The sequence below is a fragment of the Cenococcum geophilum genome, assembly GCF_001692895.1.
Source record: "Cenococcum geophilum 1.58 unplaced genomic scaffold K441scaffold_16, whole genome shotgun sequence".
Classification (NCBI taxonomy): Eukaryota; Fungi; Ascomycota; class Dothideomycetes; order Gloniales; family Gloniaceae; genus Cenococcum; species Cenococcum geophilum.
Window position 1 is genome coordinate 789,985 of NW_027137574.1, and position 17,059 is coordinate 807,043.

Below are 17,059 nucleotides of genomic sequence, written 5' to 3' on the forward strand. Positions count from 1 at the left end.
TTCTTATTACTATTTGCTGATTTAAGATTAAGTAGTAGTTTACTAATAGAAAGGACTAATTAATCTAGTAACAGGGACCTAATCTTCTTATCTTCCTCCTTATATGGTTTAGACCCTTAAATATAACTTAGTCTAAAGGTCTGCCTTTTAACGACTAGGGTATAGGGCTGTCTTAGTAGGGTGGTCTAGTATCCGTCTAGCTGACGGTATTACTCGAGCCCTGTCGGGTTACTTACGTAATACACCTACGGTGTAGCTCGCACGTAGTGCGGGCCTACACCCTTAACGATAATACACCCTTAATGATAATTCGAAATCTATACACCTACTTTAAAGCCCTATATTTTAACCACACCGCTATAGCCTTTAAATTATGACTAAGCCAAAGGATTCTAAATATTCGCAAGAATGTTTAAGAATTACTAAGCTGTGCCAAGAGCTATGGAAATTATCCGAAAAACCAAACCTTGTGGACCTCTCTGTTACCTATAATCTGCCATACTAGCGGCTTTAAAGGGCCTATAACGGAGGCGCAAATTAATGCACACGTCGCCAGCCTAATAGTAAGCTTGATACTGCCTAGGAGGTAGCCCTAAAGCAGTTTCTAGACCATATTGACAGTATTGGATTTAGTATACGCAAATCTATAGTGCGGGGCGTAGCTAACGCCATCTTGGCCCAAAATTATACCCCTCTTTACGACGAAGAACTACCTACCGTAGGCCTACATTAGCCGGCTCAATATCTTAAGCAATTAATATATAATTGTACAAAAGCGAAGCCGATTAAGACTGCCTGGAAAAAGGCTTAAGATCCAGGCTATATTTATAACTGGTTTAAAGGTCTTTAGACCTACTATATAGAAAACAACATTAATCTAGATAATTTCTGGAACTTTAATAAATCTGGAGTACGCCTTAGTATTATAAGGAACTAGCTAGTTTAGACGGGAAGTAGGCGCAATATATACATACCCCATTCAAATAGTAGGGAGCTGGTTACTTTAGTGGAGACTATATAATTAACTAGTAAAGTAATACCTCCAATGGTAATTATTTCTGGCCAGAATTTAATAGAGGATTAGTTTAACGACTTACCCCCTAGCTATCTATTAGCTCAATTAGAAACAGGCTATAGTAATAATAAATCAGCCCTTAATTTTATCCGTCACTTCCATAAAATAATAAAGGGCTCAATTCGAGGTAGAAATCGTCTCCTTTTAATGGACGGCTATAGCTCTCACAACACCTTTAAGGTTGTTACGTACGTAAAGAAACATAATATCCACCTATATACTTTACCCCCTTATACAACGCACTTCCTCCAGCCCCTATATGTTGGCTGTTTCCAGCCCCTTAAACATTACCATAGCCAGGCTCTTAATACATTAGCTCGATATACTAAAAAGGAATTTACAAGAACTGAGTTCCTAGCAGCTCTAACCTAAATCTATCGCAGTATGTTTACGCAGCGTACTATTATAGGGGCTTGGCAGAAGACTGGCATTATCCCTTTTAAACCAGAGGTTGTTTTTATGTACCTTTGGCAGCAGGAGCAAATTCAGATTAAAGAGCCTTAAAATCCATACCTAGATCTACGCCTCTTGGAGGGCCCTAAGACTCTATCAAGCAACAACGAATCAGAGGGTGGCTATTAAATCCCTTAAGAAGTACGCGATTGGAACCGCCGGGCACGTAAATTAGCCTATACGCCACCTCTTTAACTAGGCCCAGATTGGTATACTCTAATGACTGTTTAAACGCTCAAGCGCCAATTAGATTAGTTACTACAAGAAGAGTTACCCCAGCCTATCTTCTAAGCGCTTAATAATACGCTTAAGGGGGCCAGAATCTAAGCCTTTAGCGGGGCTATATTTAAATCGGAACTTTTAAAGACCCAGGCCGCTTAGAAGGCATATAATAGTCGCAAATCAGGCCGCTCTAAGGCTCTGCAGGCCGGCGGGCCAGTATACGTTGAGGACGCTCGGCGTATAAAGCGACAGCGCATTAGTAATAAAGGAGATACTAAGATACAGGCCTATCTACGGAAGTGTAAGCTTTAAGTTTAAAGAACGAAGACTAGAAAGGTAAAGAAACTAGGGCCTAACCTTAGACGTCAAATTAAGGTTTAGAGTAACATTGGATACGTTTACGAGGCACCCCTAGGTCCTATTAGGCCACTTATAGGTGTATTTAAAGGCCTCCAAGGGCCCCCTTAGCTGACGCTTTAAATTCCACCTATTGCCGATCCTACTTCTCTACCCATATTAGGGGTAAATAGACTTGCTTATTACATGCCGGAGGACCACCCAGCCTATTAAGTAGGCTTCGTAAAGAGGGTTATAGGCCCCTAAAATGCAGAGAATAGAAAAAGGATAGCCCGGATTATACGCTACGCACGTGCCCATAAGCTAAGAAAAGAGGACTTAGAGGAATCTGATATTAAGGAGGATACTAATATTAGTAAGGAATTAGATAGCGAATTATAATCCATTACGTTGGGGCGTAGTTATTTAATTATAATACTAATTATATATAATTTATCGTTGAGGTAGTATTATCGTTAAGGGTATAGGCCCGCACTACGTGCGGGCTACACCGTAGGTGTATTACGTAAGTAACCCGACAGGGCCCAAGTAGTCTTAGTTTTAGTTAGGGTATAAGAAGACAATACCTCGCCAATAACGTAGCCGTGTTTATATTCGCTAGCGCGAAGTTACTAATACTAAGCATTATTAACGGGTTGGGCTCCTATATAGGGTATAGTTTAAAGTAACTAAGCTATAGGGTTAAAGGGGGGGGGTTATCCGCCGCGGCCATAATAGGCTCCACGGTTGCCGCGTCTATAATAGACTCCACAGTCGCCGCGTCCGCGGTTATTAGTTTACGTTATTTAACGGAGTGGCATTAGGACTAAGTTTACTATCTTAGTAGGGTTATAGGCATTTTTTTAGTGGCTAGGCAGGCCACAGGTAAGGTATAGTCTATTATTAATATAGCACTTACGCTTTATATCTAAGATTCTATTAAGGTCTATAGGTTCTCTAGTTATTATTAGGGTTAGGGTTAATATAGGGGCAGGGGCTTAGGTAGGTAGGCGGTAGTTAGCGTTCTTTTTAAGGTTGGCTTAGTATATATAGTTCGCAAGGTTCTTAGCGAATACATCTATCTACTTACTCTAACCTGTATAGTTACTGTTATTAATTTCGTAAGTAAGTCTAAGTACTAGCTCTTTTATCTTTAAAGAGATAAACTTTTAAAATAGGTCTACCTTCTATTTATCTATTTTCTTAGCACGGACTATTAGCTTATTAAGCTCTCCCTTTTAGGACTAGTAGTTACGCTCGCCCTAGGGGAAATAGTTAAGCTTATTCTTTACAACTTAGGTTATATTAAGGACCTCATAGTAGGTAGTAAGGTCTTTAAGCATATTTTCCTTAGTAGGCCATTTCCACGCAGATATGTTGTTTGGGTTCTTATATATAAGCTTTAGGCCCTACTTAATAAACTTATAGGCCTTGTCCTTTAGTATATCTAAAATATAAAGGATCTAAGACTAAACTATATTAAAGTAGTCCCAGTCCCGGTTAAAGACTCCCTTAATCTTAATATACTAGGTCTTAAAATTAGCTTATTATTCTAGTAGGGTACCTTTTCCACTAAATATTGGCGGGTCTTTAGATCTCCGTTTTTTTTGCTAGGTTACTACCGTTGTTATAGGGGTTAATTATTTTAGAACGGTAATAGTCTTTACCTAGGAGTTAATAGTTCCTGTTTAAAAAGCGATAAGAGTACTAAGGTTTTTGTTAGCTTTTTTATTAGCGGTGTTTATATTATATATACACTATAGTCCTACTTTAATATTATTAAGGAACTCATTAGTATAGTTAATAAGGGTAAGGTAAGCTTTACTAGGCTTAAAGGTCTTAGGGTATAGTAGGGAGCGGTAGATTGTTTATACGATATTAGGGTATATCTCTATAAAGAGGTCTATAAAGACATCGCGGGGGTTTTAGGTTTTGGCCATTTCGGCATTATTAGTGTCGCCTATCTAGGCGCTAGGTAAAAACTAAGGATTATTTTAGGACTGTGCTAGGGATATATTAGTTTTAGCAGAGGCGCGCGTAGGTCGCGATTACTCTAGGGCGGAGGTTAATTAGCTAGGGTATAAGGAATTAGTAATCGCGATAGGGCATAAATTAAAGATACTACAAACTATTATAGTGCTGCAATAAAGTAGACTAAATAACTACGTTGTGGTATAAAGAGGGGAAGAAGGTGGAAAGGGGGTATTATATATAAATAGTAGGGCCGGCCGCTAAGTCGCTAGTGATGGGCCAGCTAATAGTAGGAAATAGTACAAGACAGTATGAAACAGTATGCGTTAGGTTAGTGCCGTGATATAAATAGTTTCTTTATACCTTATAAGAATACTCTTTATTTCTTTAATACTGTAACTATACCTAATAACTCTTTATTATAGATGTTATAGTTTAACTCTAGTGGTATTATCTTTCAACTATAATATGCTACTAGGTGCTATCTATCTTAATATTTCTATATAAAGTATACCCCTAGTGTATAGTCTAATATATCTATTTCTATAACCGTTTTTAGTCCTAGTTAATAGATCTTAAGAACTGGTTCCTGGGTAAATAGTTCCTTAACTTTCTTAAATAACCCCTACTATTCCTTTCCTTATGCCTATAGTTCTTCTTTCTTTATTAATTATATAAATAGCTTAATGTTTTTTAACTATTACGCTATAAACCTTCTGTAGTAATTGTAAAACCCTAGGAATAATTTTAATTACGTAACGTTCTCTAGTTCTTGCCAATTTACTATAGCCTTAATCTTTTTTAGATCTATACTAAGCTGGCCTAGTTTAATAATAAATCTAATAAAATTAGTCTTCCTAGTAAAGAACTCGCATTTTTTAATTGCTACTGGCATTTATTCTTCCTATAGTCTCTTTAAAACCTATTTAACGTGTTCTCTATATTCTTCCTTAGTTATTAAGTAGATAATAATATTGTTAAGATATACTATAACAAATTTATCTAAGTGTTCTCCTAATATATTATTAATACGCTTCTAGAACGTTACTAGTACGTTTATAAGCCCGAATTATATAACTAATGGTTTATATAGTTCTTCCTTTAACCTAAAGGCTGCCTTTTATTTATTGCCTTCCTTAATCCTAATCTAATAGTATACCTATCTTAGATCTATCTTCGTAAAGATTTATACGTTGCCTATCCTATCTTAGATTTTGCTAATTAAGGGTAAAGGATACCTATCCTTTCTAGTAATACTGTTTAACTATTTATAGTCGATATACAGCCTTAGTTTGCTATTTTTCTTTAGTATAAACAGTACTGGATAACCCGCTAATAACTGCGATAGTCTAATGTATCCCTTTTATAGATTTTCCTAGATAAACTCTTTTAATGCTTTACCTTCTTCTTTAGTAAGCTTATAAATTAAAAAAAACTTTAAACTTATTCCTAGTTTTAATTCTATCTTATAGTTCTATACTACATATTCTAATAATTTTTCACTTTTTAGTGACTATAGTTTTTTGCTATACTTATAGTATCTCTTTAGTATATAACTTAAGCCTTACTCAGTCTCTTTATATATCGCTCCGACTTAGTACCATACTAACTTAGTTTACTATTGTATCTTACGTTATTAAGTATTCCTAATATTAACTTAACCTATAACCCAATCGATCTTTAGATTATATTCCTATAACTAAGGCATTTCTAGTACTGCCTTATCTTTGCCTAATAGTAATATATTAAAAGACATCTTAATTTATCTCCCTTTAATGGTTAACTAAATAGGTCCTATTTTAAGATTAATAATGCCTTCTCTATAGGCTATTGGATCTCCTAAAATTGTTACTAATAGGTAATGGTGCTCCTTTTCCCCGTGTGGTAATCCTATTCTCTTAACTACTACTAGTGAGATATGGTTCCTTATTACTCCACTATCTATTAATGCCTTAAACTATTAATCTTACTATTTAACTTATAAATTTAGGTATTGTTCTTAAATTCCTTTAAGGGTTTAAGGCTCTATTATTGGTTCCCTCTAGTTTTATAGGCCTCTACTTTTCCTAACTACTAGCTACTTAATCCTCTTTATACTTGGTCTACTTTTAGCCAATACTTAGTTCGCTTTTTATCTTTAATATACTATAAATATATATTCTTTAGGCATTCCCACTACTATTATCCGTCTAGATATTCTTCCGTAAGGAATCTTTCTAGCTAAAGTATTAAGTCTCCTAACTCCTAAACTTCTACTAGATGCTAACTATATATATACTTAGCGTTTTAATACCTTTATTTTTCTGCTAACTAATATATTCTTATAGGGTATTTTTAATTCTTATCTTTAGGTGCTCTATATATATTACACGTATTATCTATATATACAATCTATGCCAACGTATAGTATACTTAGTGTTTTAGGTTAACTCTTAGCTCGTCTTTATCCTTAAGTTTAAACCTTTCTTATGTTAATTTAAACGTTGCGACTTTATTTATAGGTACTAAGATATATCTCTCGCTTCTCTAATCCTCTAAATATTCCTCTAGATCTTTTAATATTATAATTAAGGCTCCTTTAATATAACTTATCGCTTTTTCCGTAATAGGGTGGTCTTAGATAACTTTTTTGTCCAACTATATATAGAAATCTTCCCACTTATTATTATGCCTTTGCCTATACCACTTTTAGTATAACTACTAGAGTGTATACAGCTTATCCGTAAAGAAGTATCTTCTTATTACTACGTTGTAACAGCCCTTAGTGTGTTATTTCTTAAACCTAATTAGAATCTCTAAATCCTCTTCTTATTCCAGTTCGGTAAGCTACTTAGGTCTTAGTATACCCGCTCTAGGCCTATTAGTGATCTTTTATATAGGTGCTCTGTCCCTTATACAACCTAGTATACTAGATCTCTTATCTAGTTTCTATTCTTACTACGAGGTAATTCTCGCTCTGAATTCCTCTATAGTTTCTTTCCTTTTGCGCCTTATAAGTAGATCCTTAAAGTCTTCTTACTTCTTAATCTTAATATTAACTTTTTAATCTTTAGGCTAAATACTTTGTTCCCCTAGTAAGTCCTTTAGGTTTATATATCTGTCTCCTAATCTAGTTGCTATTTATACTATAGATTCTCTAATCTTATTAATAGTCCTTATTTATACCTTAAAGTCTTAGTTCTATAGGATTCTTAATTCTAAGCTTACTTCTAACTTAAGCCTCGCTCCTGCCTTAGTTTAACTAGGCTTACTTAGTGTTCTTATCTCGTCTTAAGAGTTTTATGCCTATAGGAAACTCTATTCCGAGCTTATTTATATATCTTTAAACTAAGCTACTGCCCTACTTTATCGGTTTCTATCCGTTATAGGTCCTTAGGTATACCTTATCTTATCTTAAGAATCTTAAGCCTTTAGCCTTTTACCTTTATTAAATACCGAAGTGGTTCTCTATCCTATTTCTCTTACGTCTTATAAAGCGATAAATATTATGTCTAGTAGGGTCTTGATCCCTATTAATGTTCCCTATTCTATAGTAGAATTATCCTTTACCTCTTATATAATATCTCTAAGGTTTACGTATTCCTAGTAAACCGCCTTTATCGCCTTATTGTTATAAAATGTTTTGCCTATATTAAATTTATCGTCCTTAATATCCGATCTGCGAACTAGTTCGTTGGTTCCTTTACATTCTACTAAATATAGCTCCTATAGCTAATAGCTTGCGCTATACTTAGTGTCTTTATAAATTTAGTATGCGATATTATAATAAAACGCGAAACTTCTAATTGAACATTCCTTTGTTCCTTGTAGTACGCTATTATCCCTCTATATATATGCGTCTTCTAATATTAGTCTGGTTCCCTTTATTATATAGTAACTTTAACTATCTTTATAATCCCTTACAAAATGACCTTGTTTCCTGCAATTTATATAAGCTCTATCTTTAAACCGTTAACTTTACTATAGAGTCTACCTAAACGTCTTCTGCTACTAAGATCCCTGGTTTAGCCTCTACTCCTTAGTCCTATAATTACTAAATCCTTAACCTCTAGGTTTTTACGGTTTCTTACTCTATCTCTTATAGGCTTCTTTAGTACCACTTAGGTCCATTAGCTCTGCGCTATACTATAATTTATAACTTAGCTTTAGTTAATATATACTCTACGCCTTATATAACTATAGAACTCTATCCTAGCCTCTCTTAGCCTATTCCCTTTAGTAGATCTAATTATTAATCTTAATCGCCTAATCTATTAAATCCTATAGGGTGTCCACATCTTCTATTAGAATAATCGCGTCTTAGACTTTAGCCTTAAGTCCCTATTTATACTATGCTATAAGCACCCTATTATTCCACTTTACTTATATTGCTAACGTTTGGAACTATATTATATACTTAATTACTAAAGTTCGTTACGTAATATCTTGGAGTTTTCTCTCTGCCGTAGTTATTGCCTCTAGGTCTCCGAATATTTATATAAATTATTCTACGAATCCATTCTAGCTTAAGAACATAAACCGTACTTCTTAATTTGTTATTATTATCTTATTTGCTTATATCTCTATAAGGTAAAGCTTAAACTATTTAAGTGCTCTTCCTATTAAGAACAGTCCTGTATACGCTATTTGATTTATAGGTATTGCTAGCTTTACTCCCTCCTGTGCTACCTTAAAGTGTATTTACGTAAGAAATCCTTTAAGCTTTAATCTCTTTCCTGAGTATCTTTTAATTGATAGTAACTTTACCTTTACTGCGCCTATTTCGTTAATCCTATTTTCTAATATTGCATTATTTTCCGTTAGTTAGTCGACTATCTCTTATAGTTGTCCAACTGTCACAGGTTGCTATAAGTTAGTATCTACTATACTGGTGTTACCTGACCTTAAAGTAGTTACCTCCATTAATAGCGTTGTAGTGGCTGCTTTTAGTGGCATGTTATTTAACTTTCTGTATTTAATGCTATAACTAGGTAATTATATAACGGAACCTTATAGCAAGAACTACAATGGGCTTATTATTAGGCTAGGTGTATAAGTAATATAAATTAAAGTTAACAACGTAATAATAACTAGTGGAGTGGTTGCCTAATAGATTAACTTTAATTGTATTCTGAGAATTACTACAAAGGAGAGAACTATCTAGGTAGGGACTGTGGTCCTTTAAATATATAACCGTACTCCTAAGAAATCCCCTTTATACGTAAGATATGTGTTGTACGTGTTATACGTATATTCCCTTTATATATCGCGTATACTACGTATAACGTCATATAACCTTAGCTACTATTTCTCGTCATATAGCTCTACTAGCTCTATCCTGGACCGTGCCTAAATTAACTAACTAGCTTCTTCCGACTCCTCTCTAAGTAGTTATAACATTGTACTTAAAGCGTCTATAATATATATAAGTGGTATAACTCGCGTACTTAAGGTAGTATTACCACTGTTTAAAGCAGTTAACTATAGCCAGCAGTTCCTTATTATAGGTATAATACCTAACTTTAGGTCCCTAGAATTTTCTACTATAAAATACTATTAGTCTTTAATAGAGCTGGGTAGCGTCTAGATGCCTATTAGGTTATAGTAGGATACTAGTAAGAGCAAAGTTTAATACATTAGTAATTATTATTAATAGCTAATCTAGGTTAAAATGCCATAGCAATAAAGCTTTTATAAACTTTATATAAAGTTTCTAAAAGGCCTTTTAAACCTTTCCGGGCTATAACCATAGCTTATACTATTTAGTTAGTCCCTTTTTAGTTTTTTTTCTTACCGCCTTTAAGCTTTTTACTCCTTAGGTTGGGTTTTAGGAAGCTTCTATAATATAGTTAAATAGGTATTAAGCAATATCTAAGTAGTTATAAATAAAGCGCCTATAAAAATTGGTAAAGCCTAAGAATACTTAAACATCCTAGTAGCTCTTTAGCTCTAGCCATTCCTAGATCGTCTATACCTATATTAGGTCTATAACTATACCTATAGGCGTTATAATATAACCTAGGAACTTAACCTACTTAGTATTAAAGATATACTTTAACGCCTTAGCGTAGAGGCCCTAATTATTTAAACGTTCCAGCACTTCGCGGATATATTACTCGTGTTAATCCTTGTTTTTTAAGTAGATTAAGATGTTATCTAAATAAATAATATATATATGCGGTTAACTAGTCCCCCTAAGGCTCTATAAATATATAATTGGAATATTATAGGCGTATTAGCTAGCCTAAAAGGTATTACTAGATACTTAAAGTGGCTGTATTAGGTCTTAAAAGCGATCTTTTATTTATCCCCTTCTTTAATATAGAGCCTATAATAGGTGTCTTATAGATCTAACTTTATAAAGATCTTTATCCTAAATAGTTAATCCAGCATTTTACTAACCAGTAGTAGTGGGTAACGGTTCTTAATTATAATCTTATTAAGACCGCAATAGTCTATATATAGCCTTATAGTTCTATCTAGTTTTAGAACAAAAAGGATCGGCGTGCCTAACGGTAACTTACTGGGTTGGATCTATCCCTTTTTTAGTAAGCTATTAAGGTACTCTTATAGGATCTTAAGCTCTTTACGTAAGAGGTTATAGATAGAAAGGTTTAGTGGTTATTTACCTTTTTCCAAATTAATTACATAATCGTACTCTAAGTTCTGCGGTAGGACTTTAGCTCTCCTACCTAAAAATACCCTTAATAAGTCCCTTAGGCCTACTAGAATATTTAACAAATTAGGGTTACGTTTATCCTTTATATCATTATTAGGTAGGTTCTAGAGCTCCCTTAAAATACTTATAGGCAGCGTTATACGCTATAGTGGTTGCTTATATATAGTTACTACTATATATTATACCGTTTTATATAGTAGCTAATAAAGAGTAGGGAAATCCCTAACGCAGCGCTTGAGATACTGTGGTGGTGGACGCGGTCCCTCTTAGATAGGAAGTCACAATGCTGTCTATCTGTCGGTCGGTTAGTCGTCAGTCGTAATCAATTAGTAGGAAAGCAGTTAGTAAGAAGAAAGGAAAGAATGTATTCCGGTAGGTCCTGCTAGGGAGAAGGAGAGAAGCCGAAGCTCGATATATATAGGAAAATGCTAAGGCACTAAGTAGTGGCCCATTTTACCCCACCATAATACTTTAGCATACTCTCTATATATTGCTTAAGCTAGAGTAGCCTATAACGGTTAAAGTATCTTATAAGATTCTTAAAATCGCCGCCTCCCTATAATATCTCCGCGACCTATCCGGTAGTTCCCTATAGGGTCTCCGTTATAGAGGGGTTATCACCTATACTAGGCTTTATACCTATCTTACTATTAAATAGGGGTTAAATCCAATACTCCTTTAGGTATAAAGCGTACACTATTTCGCCTAGGGCTACATTCTCTAGGATATCCTTTAGGCTTATTAGTAATATACGCCCTTTTAAATCTTTATTGTTCTATTATTTAAAGGCTCTAGTTTTAAAGCGTATCTTAGGATCTGCTTCTACTAGCTAAGGGTATCTAAAAATAAGGTTATAACCTATAAAGTTAGCCGCCTAGAAGGGTTATGGGCTAACCACCTTAGTACGGTTATATATATCGGCCACTAATACTATAAGCTTATAGGCACTATATAGTTTAATCCAATACTTATCCAGAAAGCCTATAATAGGTTTTTACTACCTTTACAATAGAATAAGTTTATACTCTTTTACCAAATTATATCGTATAAGATTAATTTCGGCGCCACTATTATACAGTACTTGGAACTAACGTACCTTACCTATAAGGAGTGTTATTTCTAGCTTAACAGCAATACGGAAAGTCTTTTCTTCCATATCTTACCCTAGTTATAGCTAGAAAAAGTCTATAAATAGGGCTTTTTTTTATTATAGATTATTAGTGCGATTATTACTCTATTTATTTTTCCAATAAGATTTACCTTTGGAGTTTTCTCTTAACTTCTTAAAGTGTTCCTGTAAAGGTGCTAAATAGGTATTAAATTGGCCCTAAAAGTCTTTCCCGTTATTTAAGGTTCCTAACTTTAACCTTTCTAAAGTTCTCTTTAAGAATGGCTTTTTTAAAGGTTAAGTCTGCCCTATATTACTACTAGAGTGCCTATACTTTTAGTAACCCCCTAACTTCCTACTAAAAGAGGTCTAGTTCCTTACCGTATCTTTAGCGTTTAGAACTACTCGTTTAAAATCCGTATATATAGTAATCCGCAATAGGGCTCCTATATACTTCATTTTATTACAAATTACTAGCTTAATTCTAGCCCAGATAAACCCAATCTTTTTTTTTATAGATACTACCATCCTTATTTTTAAAGGGCTTTAGATCTATTTACTAAGTATAAGTTTTTATAAAGTTTATAAACTAGCGGAAGTTATAGCGGTCTAGCTATATCCCATTCTAAAATAGCTCTATATTATCGTATTATATAATATATAAATCTTAAGTCTATTTCTTTAGAAAGGTTTACAGCTATAGCTATATAGTAATTTACTCTTTATTAAGCTAATTAAGTGCGATTTTGTAAGGCAGTATTGCTAGGGTGTATAGTAGGGAGTAGGCAAGCCGAGCATGAGTCACATAGGGAGTCGATAGAAGAGGACGATATGGTAAAGAGTAGGCAATAGCCTCGTACTGAGAGAGACGAACCAATAGGGGAGGAAGGAAGCTGTAAGCCCGAGGAGCTTATAAGGGGTGGCTAAGGCCTAGCCGAAGGCTAGCCTTGGCAGCCCCTAAGAGCTCCTAGGATGTAGCCGAGTAAGGGACCAAAAGTACCCTTACAGATCTAGTTTAGCAATCGGTCTTTAATCTTACTAATAATCTAGTATATATGCTCTTTAGTATTATCTTATATTATTAGCATCTTAAAGAAGTTGTCTACCTTATAAACTCAATTATCTAACTGCTAGGCATTAAGTCTATAGCGGAGTTCTAGACTACCAGAGGCCTTAGCTAGTTAGTCTATATCCTTTTTCCGTTTATAGCGTAGATAACTCTCTAAGTCTTCTATACCTCCTTAGGTAGGTACTAAGTAACTTTTAAAAAGCCCTTAGCCTTAACTAAGTTATAAAAAAATTTACCTAGCTTAAATTAGACCCTACTAAATCTAGATTTACCCTTAGAGGGTTTTAATATATTTATTAGTGGCTTTCTCCCGTATAGCTTCTAAGAGCCTTATAATAGCTTCCTAATATCTATCTTAAAGGAGATTAGTATAGGGCTCTTAACCTTCTAAACTCGGGCTTAGGGAGGCTCCTACTATAGAGGTAGTATTAGTACTAGTAGCTAGTATAGGCTTCCCAATAAGGCTCGGGTCTTAAGTTAGTAATTGGCTTAGATTACCTAAAGGGGTAGGCCTATTTAGCTTATAAGCAGTTTATATACCACCACTATGCCAATTATAGGCCGGTGGTCTTCTAGGAGGGTTCTGGTTAGTTCCCTAGTTAAATATATTAGTATATTCCTCTAGCATTTCTAGCTTAGGGAAGATCTTAAAGTTACCTCTAATGCTTAATCTTTTAATTAACCTAGGTGGGGCCGGAGGGGTTCTAGTTATTTTCTAGTAGCGTTATAACCGTTATAAAGGGTATCTACGTTTTTTTTAGCGGTAACTATAGGTATATAAGAGTCTTCGAGCTCCTAGAGCATCTAGGTATTAGGGCTTATTTAGCTATCTTACCTAGAGGGTTATATTATCGCAATCTCTTACTATTAGAGGGACCTTCCTGCCTTTACGTAACGGCTTTCTATAAGGTATCTATAAAGTTTCCATTTAAGTTATTGTAAGATTTTAAGGGAGGATAGTGGTTATAAATAAAAGATATAAATAAACAATCTCCTTAAAGCCAACTACCCTTCTAAAAAAGAGTAGGAAGAATTTAAATATAAGGGGATCTTATAGATAGGGGGCTATAAGGATATAATTATAGAACAGGATAAATTAGTAAGAGAGATAAATCCTTAAGGAGGTAAGGCCTTTAGGATTATAGAGATTATATACTATAGGTATATGCCTCTAGTATGTGACCGGCGACTATCTAAGGGGCGTTTAGGGGTTATTTTAAGGGCAACCTAAGGTAACCGCAATAATATCCCTTATACCTCTATACTATTACTAGTACTATTTACCTAACCTTTTAAGCCGCCTATATAGTTTTAGGGCTCCTTAATAATAACTATAAGTAGTTTAACTACCTATAGGAAGCATCTATATTCGCTACTAGCGCCTAGCTACGGTCTCTTTTTATAACTACCTTAGTTTACGGCCCTATAACAAACCCGCTTACCCTTTAGATAAATTTAAGCCGTCTCTCTATAATAATCTCCCTTACGTTTTAGTATATTAGCCTAATCTTTTAGGTAGTATTAAGGATATATATCTAGATTATAGCCTATATCTTATCTAGCGGGTACTTATAAACTATAGTAAAACTTTTATAGATTACTTTCTACCTCTACTATAGCACTGCTAGGACCTTATAGATAATAATTTACTTATTACTATAGATATAAAGGCTTAGTCAAAAGAACAGAATCTATTAGTAGCTAGTAAATAAGAATTCTAAAACAAGGTCTAAAAGAAGGTTAAGGAAAGGATATATCTATATATATAGCGCTAAGGCTTAGCCAAGCTCCTAACTAGGGTCTATAACAGTGCTGTAATAATAGAGCTTAATTATAGCACTACTAAGAAAGGCTGTCTTTTTATAGAGTTATACTTTTAGCTAAATTCTAACTAGGCCACCTACTTTACTATAGTTACTACTACTATAGATATAGACCTGCAGACCGCCTATTTTTTCCTATACATTAGGAAAATTTTTAGCAGCATTTAGCCAGCATTTTTAGCATTTCGTAGCATTTTATAGTATTTAAAACAGACTATACGCATTAAGCAGTATCTAGGCAGCTATATATATATATTATATATAAATAATTTATTTTTAGATAAATAATTAGATATAGTATATTATATAATTTTTTTATAAATTACCCATAAATTACGTAAGTTATTCTACTTCTAAAAAAAGTTTGAATTTTTTTTGAATTTTTTTTAAGAAGTAGAATAACTTACGTAATTTATAAGTAATTGTCGGTATACTCGCTTTATCAACGTACACAAATATCACTTGTAGTGGTACGTATGCGGTGTTGAAGTTAGTAATTAATTATTGTCTAGAAGTAAGGGGTTACTCTAAGGTTAGGTTAGCTAACCTCGCTATATAGTCTTGTGACCATATTATATGATTAACGTTCCGATACTAGAGCAACTCTAAAAAGAAGGCTAATTTATACTTTAAAGTTAAGCCTACTTCTAGACTATTCGTAGCATATACGCAATAGCGACTTTCTGCTAAATTCTGCTATATTACTAAATTCTGCCAAATTCTACCATGTTACTGAATTCTGCCAAATTCTGCTATATTACCGAATTCTGCCAAATTCTGCCGAACCTAACTTCTACTAACCAATTAGGATTTTCCATCCCTGGGATAGAAAATCGCTATTAGCCCGCTTAGTACTAGCGCCAACACTAAACTAAAGTTAAATCCGTTCGCTTAACCCACCCTACGGCCTATAATTTAACTCGATTCGTATTAATAAGCTATAATAGTGCTGTATAGGGCTTACCCTTTATTATAGCGTCCGTAGGGTTAGTATCTCCATTAATCTACTTAACTTTAGTAATCTGTCTTTGTTTATAAGCTTAGTAAAGGCATATTATATTAATTATTAAGCATTTCTCTTGCGTAGTTTCTAGTCGGACAAGACAGTTGTATAAAGACTTTAAATTAGTATAGAGAATGAGTGGTAAGTTAACCTGTAAGACCTTATCTAGTATAGATTTAATTACAGCGCCTATATTGAAACTATACGCCATACCGTATAACTCTAAGGCTAATACACTCCTAGTGACTCTTTTACACTTAATTAAGGACTAGTAAACAATATTTGCCTTATTTAAGGCGTCTGCTAGTATAAGTACGTAGCTAATTTACAAAGATAAGTCCTTATTGTTGGTGAAGGAAGCGTCTGTAAATACTAGGAGTTATAAGGTGTTAATGTCTAGCTTAACGAACTTTAGGCCTCTATTTACGTTCTTAATCTGCTAGCTTAATCGCTTATTAAGACTCTTTGCATTGTCTTTAACTGGGTTAATTACCTAGGTAGTAAAGGATAGGTTAAATAAGGCCTCTAGCTAATAGACTAAGGCGATATAGGCTTCTCTAGCGCGTTAAGCAATATACTAGTCCTTTGGCGTAAGTAGGCTACGCGTAACTCCTCTGGAGCTAGTGCTGTCTACTAGCGTAGTGTTAACCACACTAAGGTTCTTACACTGGCGCTTTTATATTAGCGTAATACTTCTATCTTGTATTAATTAAATAAGTCCTCTATTAAACTTAATTAGTATATTAGCGGTTAATTGCTCTCGCTCCTTAGCCATAAATTTAGCCTTATGTAGTTTGCTTTATTTAGCCTCTATAAAGGTATTATCTGCGAGGAATAGTATATTGTTAGTTTATAGGCCGATGATTCCGAAAGGCTTGTTGCTGTAAAGTAAGTAAGGGTTGTATATGGACTGGTCTATTTACAGCTAATTAATGTGGTGTAAATAGTAGGTCTTAAACTAGTAGTTTCTAGCTTTAGGTACTCTATAAAGTAGCTTTATAACCTTTAAAACGGAGTCCATATTAATTCCTAATTGTTTATTTAGCTTATATAGTGGTTATATGTAGAACTCGCGGTTTAGGTTCGTTGTAGACTAGATATAGGCTTATAAGATATCTTAGAGGTAGAGTCGTGTCTATGGTAGCATAGCAGCGATATAGAGAATTAGCCGCTGGCTAACTCGTTAAATTATTGGTGACTAAGTAAGGACCAGCTCTTTCTCTAAGTTATTATAGGCTTATATAATAAGTCGTGATTTCTTAAAGGCTTTATTAGTTCTCTTATTTTTAATCTTATTAATAAACTGTAAATTAAAGAGTCTAACCCCCTTTAGTATATTAT

General features: G+C 34.2%; 1 protein-coding gene across 1 annotated transcript; it reads left to right on the forward strand.

Annotated features, from left to right (window-relative positions):
* Positions 1-583: 583 nt before the first annotated feature.
* K441DRAFT_555906 (uncharacterized protein) lies at positions 584-733 on the forward strand (the record flags this gene model as incomplete). The annotated part of the gene is made up of 1 exon (XM_067643304.1): positions 584-733. A coding segment is annotated over one exon (150 nt), but the record flags the coding sequence as incomplete, so codon positions are not given.
* Positions 734-17,059: the final 16,326 nt, after the last annotated feature.